Source organism: Lissotriton helveticus, chromosome 3_2 (assembly GCF_964261635.1).
Source record: "Lissotriton helveticus chromosome 3_2, aLisHel1.1, whole genome shotgun sequence".
Lineage (NCBI taxonomy): Eukaryota > Metazoa > Chordata > Amphibia > Caudata > Salamandridae > Lissotriton > Lissotriton helveticus.
The window spans coordinates 294,238,501-294,262,554 of record NC_136062.1 but is presented as its reverse complement, the minus strand read 5'-3'; the positions used below and the strand labels follow the sequence as shown (position 1 = coordinate 294,262,554).

The 24,054-nt window shown below is 45.8% G+C and overlaps 1 protein-coding gene across 3 annotated transcripts in view; it reads left to right on the top strand.

Moving 5' to 3' along the window:
- RAB8B (RAB8B, member RAS oncogene family) overlaps positions 1–24,054 on the top strand; it is a 245,432-nt gene that overhangs the window by 75,748 nt on the left and 145,630 nt on the right. For all 3 annotated transcript variants that reach the window (XM_078685272.1, XM_078685273.1, XM_078685274.1), the window contains exon 4: positions 7,431–7,508. In XM_078685272.1, the coding sequence (XP_078541398.1) occupies positions 7,431–7,508 (78 nt within the window). The remainder of the gene's footprint in view (positions 1–7,430; positions 7,509–24,054) is intronic.

Sequence of the window (24,054 nt, the reverse complement as noted above, 5' to 3'; positions counted from 1 at the left end):
TCTCAATCTGCACTCTGCACTCTCAATCTGCACTCTGCACTCTCAATCTGCACTCTGCACTCTCAATCTGCACTCTGCACTCTCAATCTGCACTCTGCACTCTCAATCTGCACTCTGCACTCTCAATCTGCACTCTGCACTCTCAATCTGCACTCTGCACTCTCAATCTGCACTCTCAATCTGCACTCTGCACTCTCAATCTGCACTCTGCACTCTCAATCTGCACTCTGCACTCTCAATCTGCACTCTGCACTCTCAATCTGCACTCTGCACTCTCAATCTGCACTCTGCACTCTCAATCTGCACTCTGCACTCTCAATCTGCACTCTCAATCTGCACTCTCAATCTGCACTCTGCACTCTGCACTCTCAATCTGCACTCTGCACTCTGCACTCTGCACTCTGCACTCTCAATCTGCACTCTGCACTCTCAATCTGCACTCTGCACTCTCAATCTGCACTCTGCACTCTCAATCTGCACTCTGCACTCTCAATCTGCACTCTGCACTCTCAATCTGCACTCTGCACTCTCAATCTGCACTCTGCACTCTCAATCTGCACTCTGCACTCTCAATCTGCACTCTGCACTCTCACTCTGCACTCTGCACTCTCAATCTGCACTCTGCACTCTGCACTCTCAATCTGCACTCTGCACTCTGCACTCTGCACTCTGCACTCTCAATCTGCACTCTGCACTCTGCACTCTGCACTCTCAATCTGCACTCTGCACTCTCAATCTGCACTCTGCACTCTCAATCTGCACTCTGCACTCTCAATCTGCACTCTGCACTCTCAATCTGCACTCTGCACTCTCAAACTGCACTCTCAACTCTCAAACTGCACTCGCACTCGCACTCTGCACTCGCACTCTGCACTCGCACTCTGCACTCTCAATCTGCACTCGCAACTCTCAAACTGCACTCTCAACTCTCAAACTGCACTCTCAACTCTCAAACTGCACTCTCAACTCTCAAACTGCACTCTCAACTCTCAAACTGCACTCTCAACTCTCAAACTGCACTCTCAACTCTCAAACTGCACTCTCAACTCTCAAACTGCACTCAACTCTCAAACTGCACTCAACTCTCAAACTGCACTCTCAAACTGCACTCGCACTCGCACTCTGCACTCGCACTCTGCACTCGCACTCTGCACTCGCACTCTGCACTCGCACTCTGCACTCGCACTCTGCACTCTCAACTCTCAAACTGCACTCTCAATCTGCACTCTCAAACTGAACTCGCACTCTGCACTCTCAACCTGAACTCGCACTCTGCACTCTAAACTCTCAAACTGCACTCTCAATCTGCACTCTCAAACTGAACTCGCACTCTGCACTCTCAAACTGCACTCTGCACTCTCAAACTGCACTCTCAAACTGCACTCTCAAACTGCACTCTCAAACTGCACTCTCAAACTGCACTCTCAAACTGCACTCTCAAACCTCAAACTGCACTCTCAAACCTCAAACTGCACTCTCAACTCTCAAACTGCACTCTCAATCTGCACTCTCAAACTGAACTCGCACTCTGCACTCTCAACTCTCAAACTGCACTCTCAATCTGCACTCTCAAACTGAACTCGCACTCTGCACTCTCAAACTGCACTCTGCACTCTCAAACTGCACTCTGCACTCTCAAACTGCACTCTGCACTCTCAAACTGCACTCTGCACTCTCAAACTGCACTCTGCACTCTCAAACTGCACTCTGCACTCTCAAACTGCACTCTCAAACCTCAAACTGCACTCTCAAACCTCAAACTGCACTCTCAAACCTCAAACTGCACTCTCAAACCTCAAACTGCACTCTCAAACCTCAAACTGCACTCTCAACTCTCAAACTGCACTCTCAAACTGCACTCTCAACTCTGAAACTGCACTCTCAACTCTCAAACTGCACTCTCAACTCTCAAACTGCACTCTCAACTCTCAAACTGCACTCTCAACTCTCAAACTGCACTCTCAACTCTCAAACTGCACTCTCAACTCTCAAACTGCACTCTCAAACTGCACTCGCACTCTGCACTCTCAACTCTCAAACTGCACTCTCAACTCTCAAACTGCACTCTCAAACTGCACTCGCACTCTGCACTCTCAACTCTCAAACTGCACTCTCAACTCTCAAACTGCACTCAAACTGCACTCGCACTCTGCACTCGCACTCTGCACTCTCAACTCTCAAACTGCACTCTCAACTCTCAAACTGCACTCTCAATCTGCACTCTGCACTCTCAAACTGAACTCGCACTCTGCACTCTCAAACTGCACTCTGCACTCTCAAACTGCACTCTGCACTCTCAAACTGCACTCTGCACTCTCAAACTGCACTCTGCACTCTCAAACTGCACTCTCAAACTGCACTCTCAAACTGCACTCTCAAACTGCACTCTCAAACTGCACTCTCAAACCTCAAACTGCACTCTCAAACCTCAAACTGCACTCTCAACTCTCAAACTGCACTCTCAAACTGCACTCTCAACTCTGAAACTGCACTCTGAAACTGCACTCTCAACTCTGAAACTGCACTCTCAACTCTCAAACTGCACTCTCAACTCTCAAACTGCACTCTCAACTCTCAAACTGCACTCTCAACTCTCAAACTGCACTCTCAAACTGCACTCTTAAACTGCACTCGCACTCTGCACTCTCAACTCTCAAACTGCACTCTCAACTCTCAAACTGCACTCTCAAACTGCACTCGCACTCTGCACTCTCAACTCTCAAACTGCACTCTCAACTCTCAAACTGCACTCTCAAACTGCACTCGCACTCTGCACTCGCACTCTGCACTCTCAACTCTCAAACTGCACTCAACTCTCAAACTGCACTCTCAACGTGCACTCTCAACTCTCAATCTGCACTCTCAATCTGCACTCTCAAACTGAACTCGCACTCTGCACTCTGCACTCGCACTCTGCACTCTGCACTCGCACTCGCACTCTGCACTCTCAAACTGCACTCTGCACTCTCAAACTGCACTCTGCACTCTCAAACTGCACTCTGCACTCTCAAACTGCACTCTGCACTCTCAAACTGCACTCTGCACTCTCAAACTGCACTCTGCACTCTCAAACTGCACTCTGCACTCTCAAACTGCACTCTCAACTCTCAATGTGCACTCTCAACGTGCACTCTCAACTCTCAATCTGCACTCTCAATCTGCACTCTCAAACTGCACTCTCAACTCTCAATGTGCACTCTCAACGTGCACTCTCAACTCTCAATCTGCACTCTCAAACTGCACTCTCAACTCTCAAACTGCACTCTCAACTCTCAATGTGCACTCTCAACTCTCAATCTGCACTCTGCACTCTCAAACTGCACTCTGCACTCTCAAACTGCACTCTGCACTCGCACTCTGCACTCGCACTCTGCACTCGCACTCTGCACTCGCACTCTGCACTCGCACTCTGCACTCGCACTCTGCACTCGCACTCTGCACTCGCACTCTGCACTCGCACTCTGCACTCGCACTCTGCACTCTGATTCTGCACTCTGATTCTGCACTCTGATTCTGCACTCTGATTCTGCACTCTGATTCTGCACTCTGATTCTGCACTCTGATTCTGCACTCTGATTCTGCACTCTGATTCTGCACTCTGATTCTGCACTCTGATTCCCACTTCACGTGCCTTTTCAAAATTCAGCAGCAAGAACTTGTGCACTTGTGTTTGGGATTGGAATTGTGAAAGGCGGGTGGGAGTTCCGTATTGTGTAGGAAAAGCTCAAACTGCGCTGAACACTGTGCATTTCAATATAAAAAAGGGCACTGTGCGTATCCGTACCGCACAGCGCTGCCCACTGTGCATTTCAATACAAAAGGCACTGTGCAATTCAATACAAAAGGCACTGTGCAATTCAATACAAAAGGCACTGTGCCTCTCCGTAGAGCACACTGTGCATTGCTGCACACTGTGAATCTCGATCTAACCCAGCGTTGTGGGTCTCATTGGAGCACAGCGCTGCGTGCACACTGTGCCTTCGACAAAACACAGCACTGTGCATCTCAGTACCGCACAGCGCTGAACACTGCATTTGGGTATAACAACGCACTGCGTGTCTTAGTAGGGCACAACGCTGAACCTGTATCCGGATATAACACAGAGCTGTGTATTTCAGCAGAGCACAGCGCTGAAAACTGCATTTCAATATAACACCACGCTGTGCATTTCAGAAGAGCACATCGCTTAACACTGGGCATCGCAGTACACCTCAGAGCTGTCGCTGCATTTCAGTATAACACCGCGCTCTGTGTCTCAGTGGAGCACAGGCCTGCACACTGCATTTCAATATACACAGCACCGCGCCACTCAGTAAAACACAGCACTGCATGTTAGGCATTTCAAGAAACAAGATGAAATCGGTCCTTGCAATGGTAGCCAAGAAAACATATCAGTTTAGGACACCCTGATTTACACTAAACAATGTATGAACAAAGAATAGAAACGAAATCCAAACTTTGAATCACTAGGAACTGATGAAATTAAATAGGGACAACTGGGTCATCAGAATACCAATGAAGTTTGTGTGAACTTTTCCTCGGCTGTGGGTGGGAGTGTCTTAATTTTTTGTGCAGTATCATAGCAATCGACCCTCGGTTTAAATCTGCGACTTAACCACTCAGACACTCTCCCTACAAGGCGGTAAACACAGCTACCCTGGAGTGTGCTGTCCACCTCCTTCGGTAAATGGCAGGACGACTGTACCAATGCGTCCCTGCACGGGGTCCCTTTGGACGAGCAGTCCATAATGCGGGGCAATGGCGGGCAGACAGTGCAAAAACATACTAGCAGCCAGTGAGGGCACACACTCACCCTCGGATAGACTGAAGCTTCACTCCGCTATTTAGACCGCTCGCCGCGCTGCCGTCGATGGCGGTGAACTCGTTCCTCTGAAACGCGGGGAAACCTAGCACACCACGCGTTAAGCATCGCTGCAGTATCAGTGTTTACGCCCGCCTACCCGATGCTGTGAGACCGCAGCCTGGCCACGTCCACCCCCTTCCCCCCCCCAGGTGATATACAACCACGGGCCCTGTACAACCTGGGCTTAACCCAGGGACGGGGCGGGGGGGGGGGCAGAGAGCATGGCACTCACCTTCCAAACGTAAAACGACGGCGATCGCGCACCTAACGACGGCGTGCAGTGCTCAGCCGATCAGCGCAGAGCCTAGGGGAATTGTGGCGCGGGAAGAGAGGTGAACGCGCTCACACCATCTGGATTGCATTACACGGGCGCTCTGACAGCTCCTAATTAAGATTAATGACTCTGTGTGCTCGTTCGCGCACAGAATATGCCATGAAACTAACATCAATGACGGACGAAAAGTAAATACAGCCTATCACGTCAAGGCTACTACATAGACAGCACAGCGAAGACGAATCACTAGGCAGATGACATAATACACTAAGGAATGTGTCTGTTCAGAGCCCTAGAGATCCTTTCTTTCTTCTTTAGCATTAGGAGCTCGAAGCTCCGCCCCACTTCGTGGCCCGTAGGCCGAGCCCTAAAAAGTGGAGTGAATTGTTATTTGGGAACTGTGCTCCTCTTATATTAGTAGCGCCTCCTGGTGGATTTAAAGTTCTGTTTATAATTGGCTTCTGCGTTGGAAATTTTGTGTGTGTGTCTGTGTGTGTGTCCCCGTACCCTAAAATATTCCCCAAGTGTCTGACTGGTTCCGGAAAATCTTGAGCAGTACCTCTGTATGCAGGTAGGTGGTGTTGACATTTCGATATCGAAAGATACGTGCGCTGTACCTAAATAGGCATTGTCCCATCGCATTAACGTCAGTTCTTTTCATTCCGTGCCAGCAGTGCAGAGCTACTTGGGTCACTTTTTAAAACTTTTTGCCGCTCTTTGTTTGAGCTTTGCTGCCAGTGTGCTAGGGACATGCTTCCCAACAAACTCCCGGGCTTTAAGCCATGTGAGGAATTTCACAGACGGATGTCTCTCTGCAGTGCCCTTGAATTTCCTATGCCTGCAACCTACTGCAGGTCGATGCACCTGAAGGAGATTCACAAGCAGGCAATGAAGCTTCTGGCGGTGCAACAGAAGAAAGCTCTGCACCTATCCCGTGGGAGATTTTGGGGCTGTTTCCAGAGCCGTTCCACAGATTATCCTCTTCTCACTCAAAGTTCTCTTATTCGATGTGGGGTAGATCCAAAAAGTAGAAGTGGAAGCGTTCTTTGACCTTCTCTGAGCAAGCGCCATGCTTTTAGGCCCGCTCCCGCACTCCACAGGCGAAGTCGCTTGCCAGATGCGCGGTACACTTTCCTGAGTTACCTGTAGCAATTTCTGGTTAACTTGAGGAGTCTTATAGTAGTATGCATTTCTTCTTTGGACCATGGCTTCCTCTAGTGTGCCTTTGTGCTCTGCAAAGCCGAGAGGTGCCCCATTTCAGTTACTTTTGGCGGGTTCACCCTTTATGCCAGCTGACCCTCAGGATCCGCCCCCAGAATGTACTTTGCATTAAGATTTGCTAAGCAATAGCTAAGAAGCAGCCTATTGAAGGCTTGTGGACTTGTTCCACCAGGGCCCAAGCCGCTAATAGTGTGTTAGCATGCGGGGTACATCTGCCAAGCATCTACGTGGACATCCCCTCACACGTTGACGAATCACTACAGCTTAGACAGTCCAGTCAGTCACAACAGACATTTTGCTTGTTTGGACCTCCAGGATTTCCTAATATGAGCTGGTTCGCAGACCCCCGGGATAGGAGATATTGCTTGGGTAACTATTTTAAGATGAGGACTCTGGGTAGATGTCTATCAGAAGACCTAGTTACTTACCTTCGGCTAATCTTTTTCTGGTAAAGAGAGTACATCTAACCGCAGATTTCTCGCTATCCATCCTGTTCTGCTAACCGGATTCTTCACCCTAGTATCAGATTAAATTGTGCACACTGGTCAAAAATCATTCTGGCATGGCTCCTGTTGTTGACACAGAAATACGCATGAAAGAAACAGATGTCAGCACACTGGGGTGGCGCTTGTATAGGCACGGCACACATCACAATGCGTAGTTGATCGATGGAACCTACTGGTGTGCAGAGGTACTGCTTCTAATTGTCCAGATCCGTTCAAATACCTGTGGAATATTTTAAGGTGAGGAATCTACAATTGGTCTTTACCAGAAAAAGCATTAATGAAGTTAAGTAAATTGTTCCTTTTTACATTCTCAGACTCCACAAGTAGCATATAAAAGACATTTTAAAGCTTTCTTCTGCAGACTTATACAAATACACACATTCACCGATACAGTTTGGGATGTCTCTGTTGAACACAGGTGCTGTATAGGGTGTGATATAAGAGTGCCTTTATTTGAAATGATTTATGTTTACACAATAAACAGCCTTGTTTAACGAGAATCCACTTGTATTTTGTGAAGTCTCTGTAATTATTGAAACCACTTCTCATTCTTTATTTTCCTTAGGGAATCATGCTAGTATATGACATTACAAATGAAAAGTCTTTTGAAAACATAAAAAACTGGATAAGGAATATTGAAGAGGTAAGTGCTCATAAAATCTTCACAAATATATATATATAAGAAAAAGCAAGCAAATATTTTGTATATGCATGAAAACCAGGTTTTATTTATGCTTGACTTGAGTCATCTGATAGGGTGCATCTTTAGAAATAACTGGCTATGTTCAGTTAATGTGGACTGAATATTTATGCCATTGCTGAGACTTTTTCAGGTGCTATGATCATAAAATGAAAAAGTGATCTTATAGAAACATAGAAGAAGAGAAAATGCAAAAATAGCAAAGAAATAAAATTGAAAGCAGCCAAATGGACACATTAACCAACTAAATATTTGCACTGTGATTGTGCTGTGTAGTGGCACAGTGGATGACTGAAGATGCCAGAAAAGAGGATCTTTGCAGGCATGATGTATAGTGCTACTGGCCTGTGGTCAACACCTGAATTTTTTTTGGGGTGCAGTGGTGGGAAGGGGCAGCGTTGGAGTCGGCCTTATCTGCCTGGCTGACAAGCGTGTGATCTTTGCACACCCGAGCTACGACACCATCAGACTGGAGGCAGAAGTGGAATAAAAAAGATTTAGAAAAAAGGCAACCAGCGTTTTTGTCTGTGCACTCAGGATCTGGAACAGCAACCTTTCTAACCTATCCAAATTCAGGAATGATATCCTGATGCACCTCCTTTTTATTTTTCCGAACATTTTTATTTTTATAAAATCTTCAGTGTAAACTTATTGTAAGCAACTGACATTGCATATGACAAAGATATACAAATATAACTGCACCGTAATGACATGCACTTTTTCATATTATACATGATTGCAGTGACTCCCCCGTTGCTTCTAGTTCCTCATTACCTTCTCATATTTTATTTGACTCCTGGTTACTCCCCTGACCCACTTTGTGACATTCAAATATTATGGGTCTTGCACTCAAAAAAAACAAATGCAAAGCAACTATTTCTGCCCAGTTTACTTGTCCCGACAATCATTCCCCCTTGCCTCCCTTCATCTCACAAAATCGGTTATTCATTCGGGCCAGGCCTACTAGTCCTGGGAGGCCTGCACATCTGTTTTAACTACTCGCGTTCCTTACCTTAAGTCCACTCCAACATATAATTTTCTCATCTGGGCAATTCAGGGTTGTTTTGGGCACCTCCATTTTATTTTTGCTTTGCAGGTGCTTGGTCAACACCAAGGCCAGGAGCGTAAATTTCTCTTGGACTGTTGTATTATGTTCGAGGCATATGAGCTGCAGATCGTACAGTTTTGCAATAAATCGCCACCTGGTGTTGGGCTCGGATGATTGCAGGTTGTTGTCTTCTTGGAAGAAGTCTTTGTAGTCACGAGATAGGTGACTCCTCCCTTGCACAATACTGCGCATGGTCATCGACTCCATCCTCGGATTGTTTTTTTTTTTTCCGCCACTGGGTACGGATGAAAGTTTTCCGCTCTGGCTAGAAAAGACTTTTTCAGCAACGTCGAAGCGTAAAAACTTTATACAAACATTTTCGACATCGAATAGACTTTTCGACATCACCAGCTACGTTCCGGTGCGTCGACGCGGGCCTTTGGGCCTATCGGCACCGTACGGCCTACGCCTCATGGACGGGACTCCATTCAAGAGATGCCCGGTAAGTCGAGCAAAATTCCCTCATAGCGACCTTCACGAGGTCTGCAACCTCTGTCTATCGCCGGAACTCGACGAGTCGACCTGCACAGCTTGTGCATCCTTCCGCCGAAGAAGACCATTCGGGATCGGAGGGCACGTCGACACGAGATGAGAACTGCCCCAGCACCGGAGGCCATTTTCGAGGAGGAGATCGTCGAAGAAGACATCGGCGAGGACATCTCCAAAGACGAGGCTCCACTCGCCGCCGAGGAAGACTCGCCTGATCTCCAGATCATATCAGAGGCAGAGGACTCAGATGACTCAATCCCATCTCGTCAACCCGTGAGCACTCTCGCCCCTGCACAACAGACACTACCCAAGCCAAAGGCAACGGTCAGCACTCCGCCCATGGGGCCCTGTCGAGACCGAAATATTCCCTCAAACGCCCCGCCTTCGGGCTCGGCTCCGAGGAAAACTACTACGCCTTCCGGTGCATCGGCACCGACAAAACCACACGTGCCAATTCCACCTCTTCCATCGGCACCGAAGCATACACATCCTTCGACACCAAAGGATTCCTCGACACCAAAGCCAAAACGCCCTTCGGTGCCCAAAGACGAAGATCCTTCGGCACCCAAATCAAAAGATGCACCGGTGCCGAAGCCAAAGACGGTACCGGATCCGCAAAAAGCTCCGGCTCCGAAACCTTCCGGTTCCAAGGTTAAGGATGGAAAGCCAGCGTCCGACGCCTCAAAGCCAACGAGACCTGCTTCCACTCCAAAAACTCCAACCTCGGTACCAAAGACTCCCAAGGCCTGAGTCCGAGACACCTAAACCCTCTAACAAGCCTACCAAGCCAAAACCACCTTCGGCACCGACAAATTTGCCACGGGACTCTGTAACGCCTCCTACAGCAAAAAACACAAAACCACCCCTATTGGCACCGAAAAAAAATCGACGCCGAAGAAGGTTGCAGAGGAAGAAGAATTGTTTAGACCAGATCCTAAACAAAAGAGAGTCCATATCAATGCAAAAACTGGACATGTGGAAGCTTTTCCTTGCAAGAAGAGACCAGCAGACACACCACTTCTACCTGTGGTTCCTGCCAAAAAGAAAGATTGTGCAACTTCTCCAATGCACCCTTCCTCTCTTTCACCTTCTTCCTCTCCTATCCCTCCTTACATTTCACCTGCAGTTTTGCCTGTTCAATCTCCTGCATCATCACACCACACTGATGAAGAGTATGATCTAGGTGGAGGGAATGACATAACAGAGCCAAATGCATACCCTGTAGATGAGGATATCAATGCAGATACATATCCTCGAGAGGATGATTTATATGACTTCGCACCACACAATGTGCCCGACGTTCCTGATCCTCAATCCTACCCAACAAAACCTTCCCCTCCAGAAGATATTATTGGGTTTAATCATCTCTTAAATAGAGCTGCCCTTTACCACGGGGTTTCAATGCACTCTGATGCTATTTGATGAGCATTTTTTACTTGATACATTTGAGCAGTCACAAAGGTCTACACAAATACTACCCATGATCAAAGGAGTCATTAAACATGCTCCAGAAGTATTTAAAGACCCGGTACGTTGTAGAGCATTAAATCCAAGAATAGAAAAGAAATATAGACCAGCTCCATCTGTTCCAGTCTATATTAAGGGACATCTGCCTTAATATACTCTTTAATAGTGTCCAATGCAAGTAGTGTCCAATGCAAGGAAAAGGGCTAATTCCCAAACTTCTGGTGACACGCCCCCACCTGACAAGGAATCCAAAGTTATTGATGCGTCAGGGAAACGGATTGCTGCGCAGGCTACAAATATATGGCGCGTAGCAAATACACAAGCCCTGCTCTCATGCTATGACAGGGCTCACTACGACCAATTAGAAAAACTGCTAGAGCACCTCCCAGATTAATACAAAGATCAGGCAACAGAGCTCATACAAGAAGGCAAATTAATATCTAATGCCTCAATTAAATGTGCACTAGATGTAGCTGACCCAGCATCCAGAGCAGTCAATACTAGTGTTATACTCAGACGACATGCGTGGTTACTTATTTCAGGGTTTAAGACGGAGGTTCAGACTACCATCTTGAATCAGCCCTTCAATCAAAACCAATTATTTGGGCCGGAAGTAGACACTACACTGCAAAAGATGAAAAAAGACACAGACACAGCTAAGTCTATGGGTGCATTACAATCCGCACAGACTAGAAGTTCTTTTCGCCGCTCCTTTTATAGAGGAGGCTCTAAGCAAACCAGTGCAGATACGACATCATCTTTCAAAACGCACACACAGACCTCCTCCAACAAAGGCTACTTTAGAGGAGGATACAGAGGCAATAATAATAAGGGAAGAGGTAGAGGTAACCACAACAACCGCTCCTCTTCCACTCCCAAACAGTGACTTCCCTCTGCCTCCCCTAAAGCATTCCACTCCTGTGGGGGGCAGATTATCACAGTTCCTACCTGTCTGGAATTCCATCACAACAGACAGGTGTGGGTAAGACAAATTATCCAACATGGCTACTGCCTAGAACTCACAGCAACCCCCCCCAAACATACCACCCAGGCAGCGTCCAATGTCTACAGATCATATGACTCTGCTTCAACAGGAAGTTATAGCACTTCTACAAAAGGATGCTATTCAATTAGTTCCTTTAGATGAACAGGGAACAGGAGTGTTCGAGGCATGTGGGCTGCTGAATTCATATCTGTGCATAGATCGCCGCCTAGTGTTGGGTCCGGATGATTGCACATTGTTGTCCTGGAAGAGTCTTCGAAGTATCACGAGATAGGTGGCTCCTCCCTCGGACTACAGTGTGCATGGGCATCCTCTCCATCCTCAGATTGTTTTTTTCCGCCATTGGGTTCGGATGCACTTTCCAGCACTCCAAGTTCGGAATAGAATTAAACTTTTCAAAAAGGCCAAAAGGCCTTCGGATTCGTCGGTATTGTTTTCGATCGGTACCGAAAAGCTTCCTTCATAATTTCCTTGCACTCCGGTCGTCGAATCGGGCCGTTAGGCCTTCTTGACGCCACGTGGACAGACGGTCGATGGAACGAAGTCCATTCAAATATTGCCCGCAGTGCAACTCAAAGTTCCCGCATACAGATAAGCATCCTGTGTGCAACCAATGTTTATCACCAGATCATAATGAAGATAATTGCCTAGCTTGTGCCCAATTCCGGTCCAAAAAGACGATCCGGATTCGGCGGGCGGCAAGGCAAGAAATGCAGAGGTCGGCACCGGAGCCCGAGAATATCTTCGACGATGAGTAAGAACTAGTTGACGCCGAAGATCAAGAGGAAGATCAATACTCCGAGCACAACTCTGAATATTATATCGACGAGGAAGAACAAATCGTCGAGGTCGAGGAATACGACCAAGACATCGTGGCTGTCAAGACGCCTCCGATGACAACTGGGGGTGAACCGTGAGTACAACGCCCCACACAGACACTACACAAATATCAGAGACTCCGGTCGAGGCATCGCCAACAGGCCTTAGCCAAGATCTGAATACTGGTTCTATAGCCCCTCAATTCCGTCCAGCTGAGAATATACAAAAAGAGCCTTCTGAGACGCGTAATCCAAAGCCGATTCAATCAAAACCAAAAGTCATCGACACGACAGTCTTAGGACCGAACGTCGTCGAACCGAAGGTGATAAACACAAAGGGCGCCGAGCCAAAGGCCAGCGTTCCATATAAACCTTCGAAACCCAGGGCCGTCGACTCGAACAAATCCAGTTTGACAGCCGGAAAGGGACAAAAGGTTGTCGAAGAAGGCAAAAGGGCTACGCCCAAGGCGGTCGTCGAACCGAAAGCGAAACCGAAAGTTGACCAACCGATAGCTGCCGAACCGAAGCCCATCCATCCAAAGAAGGGCATCAAACCAAAACCGCAGGCTCCCAGGACACCTCTACAGCCGAACAAGCCAGGACATCCAACGAAGGTTATCGATCCGACAAAAGTAATCGGTTCGAAAAAAGTGGGGCAACCTATAAAAGACGTCGCACCGACAAAACCTGTCGGACAGGCAATAAAGACTCAAAAGCAGATCCAGGCACCAAAAACGGTCGACCCGAATAAATGCAACGAACCGAAAAAGGTCAGACCTAAAACTACAGCGCCAAGGCAAAAGACTGGAAGAGGAGATCATCCATCCAGACCCCTCTACAGAAGATCAGTCAAAACTATATATTGACCCAAATACTGGGAAAGTGACTGTTTATACAAGGAAGAAAAGACCAGTGCCTGCTGAAGACTTTTCTGAAATACCACTCAAAAAGAAGACTGTGCAACCTCTCCTATTCTTTTCCAACCTATCTCTCCAGCTATGCTTACTACTCCACATGCACCATACTCACCTGCACGCTCTGACTACAACCCAGATGTAGATCAGGACGCAGATGTGGGTTTTGGATATCCACAAAACCCATATGTAGACCCCAACTCACAGCCATGGGGAGATGGGGGGATGACCCAGACACTGATGGGGCTCAACCCATTACAGACACAAATGTATACCCAGTTAAGCCATCACCTACAGAAGACACAGTGGCTTTCAACTCATTAATAGACAGAGCAGCACTCTACCATAATGTAGATATGCATTCAGATGCTATAGAGGAAGATTTTCTGTTTGATACGCTTGCAACATCAGAAAAAAGTGTCAAAACACTTCCAATGTTAAAAGGGGTCCTCAAGCACGCAAATGACATATTCAAAGACATTGCTAGGGCACGTGTCATCAACCCTAGAATTGAAAAAAAGTATAGGGCTGCACCAGTAGACCCTACTTACATCAGGGGACAACTGCCTTTAGACTCATTGGTGGTATCCAACGCACGAAAGTGTGCTAATTCACAAAATACTGGAGAGGCTCCTCCTCCTGGTAAAGAGTCCAAGATTTTAGAAGCATCTGGCAAGAGAGTAGCTGCTCAAGCAGCAAACTCATGGAGAATAGCCAATACTCAAGCCTTGCTGGCTAGATATGACAGGGCGCACTATGAAAGCCTAGAAGGACTTCTCCAACACTTACCTGAGCCTTTCAAAGAGCAGGCAGATGAACTTATACAGGAGGGAAAGCTCATCACCAATGCCTCCATTAAGTGTGCTCTAGACGCGGCAGATACAGCTGCCAGATCTATCAACACAAGCGTACTGCTTAGGAGACACGCATGGCTTCGCATATCTGGATTTAAAAATGAAGTCCAGGCCACAATTCTTAACCATCCAATAAACCCAGATTTTTTGTTTGGTCCAGCAGTTGACTTAATTCTGGACAAAATGAAAAAGGACACAGAGACTGCAAAGTCAATGGGAGATCTTCAGTCCCAACAACACAGAGGCTCCTTTCGTCGCTCCAACTATAGAGGAGAAGCGCGAGGTAACACATCGCAGCAATCCTCCACGTACAAGACTAATACACAATCCACATACAATAAAAACACAAATCGTGGTGGATACCGAGGAAATAATAACAAAGGCAGAGGTCGTGGATGCAATACCAATAGATCCTCCACTAATACCAAACAGTGACTTCTTGGCACTACCCCCAAACCATACAACACCGGTCGGGGGAAGAGTACAACAGTTCCTACCAGTCTGGCTAAACATCACTACAGACAAGTGGGTCAGGCAAATTATCCAACATGGCTATTGCCTAGAACTCACATCAACACCACCCAACATACCACCCGTACACCGTCCAATGTCAAAGGAACATATAACATTGTTGCAGCAAGTGGTCATCAGTATGCTGCAAAAGGGGGCCATAGAACCAGTCCCATTAAAACACCAAGGAACAGGAGTATACTCACTATACTTCCTCATTCCCAAAAAGGACGGGTCTCTCAGACCAATCTTGGACCTCAGGCCCCTCAACCACTACATTTGATCAGAGCATTTTCACATGCTCACTCTGCAACAAGTCTTACCACTGCTGCGGCAGGGAGACTTCCTAGCAGCTCTAGACCTCAAAGACGCATACTTTCATATACCAATACACCCTACTCACAGAAAGTATCTCAGGTTTACAATTCAAGGACAACACTACCAGTTCAAAGTCCTACCATTCGGTGTAACAACAGCTCCACGGGTGTTCACAAAATGCCTAGCGACAATGGCGGCGCATCTCAGGAGACAACACATTCATGTGTACCCATATCTGGACGATTGGCTAATACAAGCACCATCGGCCCAGCAATGTGCCAGCCACATGGCAAAGATCATTCATCTCCTGCACAGTCTAGGTTTCTCGCTGAACTCCCCAAAGTCACACCTACAACCCTCCCACGTACAACAGTACCTGGGAGCGACAATAGATACACTAGCAGCAAAGGCATATCCAAACACAGCACGGATCAACGGAATGCAAACGTTAATCCAAAGGTTCAAACCACAACACTCATTGCCAGCACGAGTGTTTATGCAACTAATAGGCATGATGGCCTCGTGCATATTCATAGTCCCTCATGCCAGACTACACATGCGTCTGCTACAGGAGTGCCTAGCAAGGCAGTGGAACCAGGCTCAGGGACAATTAAAGGACCTAGTGTTGGTGACCAGTCGGGCATACAACTCTCTGCATTGGTGGAATCCACAAAACCTTTGCAAAGGACGACTGTTCCAGGAGCCTGTCCCACAAATAGTGATAACAGCGGACGCATCCCTGCTAGGCTGGGGAGCCCATGTCCTGCATTACACAGTCCAGGGACTATGGACTATGCAACAGAAAAAAATGCACATCAACCTACTAGAGTTGATGGCGGTCTTTCTAGCCCTAAAAGCGTTAAAAAACACTTATGCAACAAGACTGTGTTGATCCGGACGGACAATATGACAGCTATGTATTATATTCAAAAACAGGGAGGTACAACCGGAGATAGATCTGTTTGCCACAAGCAAAAACGCAAAATGCCAGTACTTTGCCGCCAGGTTCCCACATCCACAGTCGCAGGGCAATGCGATATGGATGAACTGGCCAGGCAAATTTTCGTACGCTTTTCCCTCCGCTCCATTAATACCGCTAGTAGCACGCAAAATGCGGCAACATTCGGTGACGCTAATCCTAGTTGCTCCCACTACTACAACAAGGCGATTTCCTTTCAATGCTAGACCTAAAGGACGCCTACTTTCACATTCCCATACATCCTGCTCACAGGAAGTATTTAAGGTTTGTCATACAAGGACAGCACTATCAATTCAAAGTCCTTCCATTCGGGGTCACAACAGCACCACGAGTGTTCACAAAGTGCTTAGCAGTAGTAGCAGCACATCTCAGAAGACAACGGATACATGTCTTCCCTTACCTAGACGATTGGCTCATAAAAGCAAAATCATTCAGTCAATGTGTCCAACACACAAAGCAAACAATTCAAACACTGCACGACTTAGGGTTTACCATAAACTACACCAAGTCGCACCTAGACCCTTAGCACGTTCATCATTATCTAGGAGCTACCATAAACACATCTACAGCTCTAGCGTATCCTAGTCCAGCCAGGATAGAGCATTCAGACCTTAGTCTCCATTTTTCAACACCAGCTGTCTCTCCAAGCCAAAGTGTTCATGAGACTAATAGGCATGATGGCATGTTGCATCTTCCTAGTTCCACATGCAAGACTGCAAATTAATTAATTAATTAATTAATTAATTAAATGCGTCCGTTACAGGAATGTCTAGCACGACAATGGAATCAGGCTCAAGGTCAGCTCTCAGACCTGGTGTTGGTAGATGACCGTACATATCGCTCTCTGCAGTGGTGGAACACCAAAAACTTGACAAGGGGACGGCCGTTCCTAGAGCCTGTTCCACAAATAGTGCTCACAACAGACGCATTCCTCACAGGATGGGGAGGGCATCTCTTACAATACACCACACAAGGCCAATGGAACAACCAACAAAAAGTGTTCCATATCAACCATCTAGAGCTGCTAGCAATATTCCTAGCTCTCAAAACGTTTCAAGTGCAAGTACAAAACAAAGCTGTCTTAATCCGGACGGACAATATGACAGCCATGTACTATATACAAAAACAGGGTGGGGGGGGGAACACACTCTCAACATGAATATGGGACCCCCTCTATATATATTTTTAGGTCAGGGAAAGAGAGGAACAACAAATATACCATATAGAAATATTCCCTCACGACCTACACAATTTTGAAATTGACAACTTCTAAGTTTTGACAAATATTATTTAACACAGGGTGACAACATTTAACATATTTTTTTTTTTGTATATATTTGTAATTTTTATTTTTTTTAGTAAATACAAAATCTCATTCATTTTTTTCCTTTCTTTTTGCTTTCAAATTGTCACAATTTATTTAATAAAACATATTGAAAATCTTAGGATACCCATCCATGCAGTGGCTATAATTCGTTTATGAATATTTGGTTATTCTGCTTAAAGGTCCTGAGGAAGGTGGTCCAATCCCACCGAAACGCGTCGACCTTGCGTAATAATTTCGCATCACAATCTGCGATCCCTCAGACGCAGAATAAGGAGTGAATGCAGTGTGAATGAGAGTTTGCTTCAGGAAATTGTAAGATTTGTTTAGGTTTTGTAGGTTTCTTCTGCATGGTATGGTTGTTTTTTATTCTAATGAAATACTGTATGTTTTATTAAATAAATTGTGACAATTTGAAAGCAAAAAGAAAGGAAAAAAATGGATGAGATTTTGTACTTACTAAAAAAAAAAAAAAAAATTACAAATATATATAAAAAAAAGTTAAATGTTGTCACCCTGTGTTAAATAATATTTGTCAAAACTTAGAAGTTGTCAATTTCAAAATTGTGTAGGTCGTGAGGGAATATTTCTATATGGGGGACACACTCTCTACAACTGTCCCAGCTCGAGGAGAACATTTGGAGATGGGCCATTCCTCAAAACATGCACCTGACAGTAGAACACCTACCAGGAATTCACAATCCGATAGCAGATCTGTTGAGTCGACAGTCACAACAGATTCACGAATGGGAAATACATCCACAAGTGCTTCAACCATTCTTCCAAATGTGGGGGCATCCACAGATAGATCTGTTTGCCACCCACAAAAACGCAAAATGCCCAACCTTCGCCGCCAGGTTTCCACACCCACGGTCGGAAGGGAATGCAATATGGATGAATTGGTCAGGCAGATTTGCGTACGCTTTTCCGCCTCTCCCACTCATTCCATTAGTAGTGCGCAAGCTCAGACAACAGTCTCTCAAGCTAATAATAGTAGCTCCCACATGGGCACGCCAGCAGTGGTTCACCACACTACTAGAACTCTCACTGGTTCCACATCAAAAGTTAAAGCTCATGCCCTCCCTGTTCACACAGAACCATGGAGGAATAAGACACCCAGAACCAAGCCAACTGAATTTGGCGATCTGGTTCCTGAAGTCTTCGATTTTGGTTGCTTAAACCTGCCACCAGACTGTATGAACATAATTAAAGAAGCTAGAAGACCCAAAAAGGACGGGTCTCTCAGACCAATCTTGGACCTCAGGCCCCTCAACCACTACATTTGATCAGAGCATTTTCACATGCTCACTCTGCAACAAGTCTTACCACTGCTGCGGCAGGGAGACTTCCTAGCAGCTCTAGACCTCAAAGACGCATACTTTCATATACCAATACACCCTACTCACAGAAAGTATCTCAGGTTTACAATTCAAGGACAACACTACCAGTTCAAAGTCCTACCATTCGGTGTAACAACAGCTCCACGGGTGTTCACAAAATGCCTAGCGACAATGGCGGCGCATCTCAGGAGACAACACATTCATGTGTACCCATATCTGGACGATTGGCTAATACAAGCACCATCGGCCCAGCAATGTGCCAGCCACATGGCAAAGATCATTCATCTCCTGCACAGTCTAGGTTTCTCGCTGAACTCCCCAAAGTCACACCTACAACCCTCCCACGTACAACAGTACCTGGGAGCGACAATAGATACACTAGCAGCAAAGGCATATCCAAACACAGCACGGATCAACGGAATGCAAACGTTAATCCAAAGGTTCAAACCACAACACTCATTGCCAGCACGAGTGTTTATGCAACTAATAGGCATGATGGCCTCGTGCATATTCATAGTCCCTCATGCCAGACTACACATGCGTCTGCTACAGGAGTGCCTAGCAAGGCAGTGGAACCAGGCTCAGGGACAATTAAAGGACCTAGTGTTGGTGACCAGTCGGGCATACAACTCTCTGCATTGGTGGAATCCACAAAACCTTTGCAAAGGACGACTGTTCCAGGAGCCTGTCCCACAAATAGTGATAACAGCGGACGCATCCCTGCTAGGCTGGGGAGCCCATGTCCTGCATTACACAGTCCAGGGACTATGGACTATGCAACAGAAAAAAATGCACATCAACCTACTAGAGTTGATGGCGGTCTTTCTAGCCCTAAAAGCGTTAAAAAACACTTATGCAACAAGACTGTGTTGATCCGGACGGACAATATGACAGCTATGTATTATATTCAAAAACAGGGAGGTACACACTCCCCACAGCTGTCGCACCTGGCTCAGAGTGTGTGGAAATGGGCCATTCAGAGGAACATGTTTCTCATGGCAGAACACCTCCCAGGCAAGGACAATGAAATAGCCGACCTGCTCAGCAGGCACAGTCAACAGATGCACGAATGGGAGATTCACCCCAATGTGCTCCAACCATTCTTCCGGCAGTGGGGACAACCGGAGATAGATCTGTTTGCCACAAGCAAAAACGCAAAATGCCAGTACTTTGCCGCCAGGTTCCCACATCCACAGTCGCAGGGCAATGCGATATGGATGAACTGGCCAGGCAAATTTTCGTACGCTTTTCCCTCCGCTCCATTAATACCGCTAGTAGCACGCAAAATGCGGCAACATTCGGTGACGCTAATCCTAGTTGCTCCCACATGGGCGAGGCAACCATGGTACACAACGTTCCTAGAACTGTCAGTGGTGCCTCATCAAAGACTGCGACTCACACCCAGTCTTCTAACTCAGAGCGATGGCGAAATCCAACACCCAGACCCGCAATAGCTGAACCTGGCGATCTGGCTCCTGAAATCCTAGAGTTTGGATACCTGAACTTGCCTCCAGACTGAATGAATATTGTCAAAGAGGCAAGAAGACCCACTACCAGGGCATGTTATGCAGCTAAGTGGAAACGTTTCGTCATTTACTGCAGAAACAATGATATAAACCCATTAGATGCTTCTACACAAAACATCATTTGCTATCTTTTGCACCTACAACGTTGCCTACTCATCCATCAGGATACATTTAGCTGCGTTAGCAGCATATCTTCAAAACAGGCAACACCTTTCACTGTTTAGAGTGCCAGCAATTAAAGCATTTATGGAGGGACTGAAACGAGTAATTCCCCCAAAACACCCACCTTCACCAGTCTGGAATCTAAACATCGTTTTAACCAGACTTATGGGACCACCTTTTGAACCACTACACTCGTGCGAACTACAATTTCTTACTTGGAAGGTGGCTTTCCTTATTGCCATTACTTCACTTAGAAGAGTTAGTGAGCTGCAAGCCCTAACTATTCAAGAGCCATTCATTCAAGTACATGCAAATAGAGTAGTTCTCAGAACAAACCCTAAATGGTTTCCCATTTTCATATAAATCAAACAATAGAACTGCCAGTGTTCTTTCAGAATTCACAGACAGTAGCTGAAAGGGCCTTGCATACTCTAGATGTCAAGAGCTCTGCTACACTATATAGATAGAACTAAGGCATTTCGAAAAACAAAACAGTTGTTTGTTGCTTTCTCACCGCAACACAAAGGCAACCCTATTTCAAAATCGGGTATAGCCAGATGGATCGTAAAGTGCATTCAGATATGTTATTTAAAGGCAAAACGCAGCTTAACAGTTCCCCCTAGGGCGCATTCTACACGCAAACTAGGGGCATCCATGGCTTTCCTAGGAAATATTCCTTTACACAAAATTTGTAGAGCAGCCACATAGTCAACCATACATACATTTACCAAACACTATTGTGCAGATGTACGTTCCAAACAGCAAGCTGCTGTAGGACAGGCTGTTCTCAAAACTCTTTTTCAGACTGCTGCAGTGGACACAGGCAGCCACAGCTAAGGGAGATACTGCTATACATTCTATGCACAGATGTGAATTCAGCAGCCCACATGCCTCGAACGGAATATGCTACTTACCAGTATGCATCTGTTCTTGGCATGTAGGGCTGCTGACATTCATATCGCCCACCCGCCTCCCCGGTGCCTGTCGCAGCTGTAGCATTCACTCTTTGCGTGGACATCTCTTACTGTACTATACTCCATCTCTGCCACAATGGTGAAAAACAATCTGAGGATGGAGAGGATACCCATGCGCACTGTAGTCCGAGGGAGGAGCCACCTATCTCGTGATACTTCGAAGACTCTTCCAGGACAACAATGTGCAATCATCCGGACCCAACAGTAGGCGGCGATCTATGCACAGATATGAATGTCAGCAGCCCTACATGCCAAGAACAGATGCATACTGGTAAGTAGCATATTCCTTACTCCCTGTACTTTCTAATCCCCAAGAAGGACGTGACACTATGGCCAATTCTCGACCTCAGGCCCCCTCAACCATTACATACAATCAGATCATTTTCACATGATCACTTTACAACAAGTACTCCCACTACTACAACAAGGCGATTTCCTTTCAATGCTAGACCTAAAGGACGCCTACTTTCACATTCCCATACATCCTGCTCACAGGAAGTATTTAAGGTTTGTCATACAAGGACAGCACTATCAATTCAAAGTCCTTCCATTCGGGGTCACAACAGCACCACGAGTGTTCACAAAGTGCTTAGCAGTAGTAGCAGCACATCTCAGAAGACAACGGATACATGTCTTCCCTTACCTAGACGATTGGCTCATAAAAGCAAAATCATTCAGTCAATGTGTCCAACACACAAAGCAAACAATTCAAACACTGCACGACTTAGGGTTTACCATAAACTACACCAAGTCGCACCTAGACCCTTAGCACGTTCATCATTATCTAGGAGCTACCATAAACACATCTACAGCTCTAGCGTATCCTAGTCCAGCCAGGATAGAGCATTCAGACCTTAGTCTCCATTTTTCAACACCAGCTGTCTCTCCAAGCCAAAGTGTTCATGAGACTAATAGGCATGATGGCATGTTGCATCTTCCTAGTTCCACATGCAAGACTGCAAATTAATTAATTAATTAATTAATTAATTAAATGCGTCCGTTACAGGAATGTCTAGCACGACAATGGAATCAGGCTCAAGGTCAGCTCTCAGACCTGGTGTTGGTAGATGACCGTACATATCGCTCTCTGCAGTGGTGGAACACCAAAAACTTGACAAGGGGACGGCCGTTCCTAGAGCCTGTTCCACAAATAGTGCTCACAACAGACGCATTCCTCACAGGATGGGGAGGGCATCTCTTACAATACACCACACAAGGCCAATGGAACAACCAACAAAAAGTGTTCCATATCAACCATCTAGAGCTGCTAGCAATATTCCTAGCTCTCAAAACGTTTCAAGTGCAAGTACAAAACAAAGCTGTCTTAATCCGGACGGACAATATGACAGCCATGTACTATATACAAAAACAGGGTGGGGGGGGGAACACACTCTCAACATGAATATGGGACCCCCTCTATATATATTTTTAGGTCAGGGAAAGAGAGGAACAACAAATATACCATATAGAAATATTCCCTCACGACCTACACAATTTTGAAATTGACAACTTCTAAGTTTTGACAAATATTATTTAACACAGGGTGACAACATTTAACATATTTTTTTTTTTGTATATATTTGTAATTTTTATTTTTTTTAGTAAATACAAAATCTCATTCATTTTTTTCCTTTCTTTTTGCTTTCAAATTGTCACAATTTATTTAATAAAACATATTGAAAATCTTAGGATACCCATCCATGCAGTGGCTATAATTCGTTTATGAATATTTGGTTATTCTGCTTAAAGGTCCTGAGGAAGGTGGTCCAATCCCACCGAAACGCGTCGACCTTGCGTAATAATTTCGCATCACAATCTGCGATCCCTCAGACGCAGAATAAGGAGTGAATGCAGTGTGAATGAGAGTTTGCTTCAGGAAATTGTAAGATTTGTTTAGGTTTTGTAGGTTTCTTCTGCATGGTATGGTTGTTTTTTATTCTAATGAAATACTGTATGTTTTATTAAATAAATTGTGACAATTTGAAAGCAAAAAGAAAGGAAAAAAATGGATGAGATTTTGTACTTACTAAAAAAAAAAAAAAAAATTACAAATATATATAAAAAAAAGTTAAATGTTGTCACCCTGTGTTAAATAATATTTGTCAAAACTTAGAAGTTGTCAATTTCAAAATTGTGTAGGTCGTGAGGGAATATTTCTATATGGGGGACACACTCTCTACAACTGTCCCAGCTCGAGGAGAACATTTGGAGATGGGCCATTCCTCAAAACATGCACCTGACAGTAGAACACCTACCAGGAATTCACAATCCGATAGCAGATCTGTTGAGTCGACAGTCACAACAGATTCACGAATGGGAAATACATCCACAAGTGCTTCAACCATTCTTCCAAATGTGGGGGCATCCACAGATAGATCTGTTTGCCACCCACAAAAACGCAAAATGCCCAACCTTCGCCGCCAGGTTTCCACACCCACGGTCGGAAGGGAATGCAATATGGATGAATTAGTCAGGCAGATTTGCGTACGCTTTTCCGCCTCTCCCACTCATTCCATTAGTAGTGCGCAAGCTCAGACAACAGTCTCTCAAGCTAATAATAGTAGCTCCCACATGGGCACGCCAGCAGTGGTTCACCACACTACTAGAACTCTCACTGGTTCCACATCAAAAGTTAAAGCTCATGCCCTCCCTGTTCACACAGAACCATGGAGAAATAAGACACCCAGAACCAAGCCAACTGAA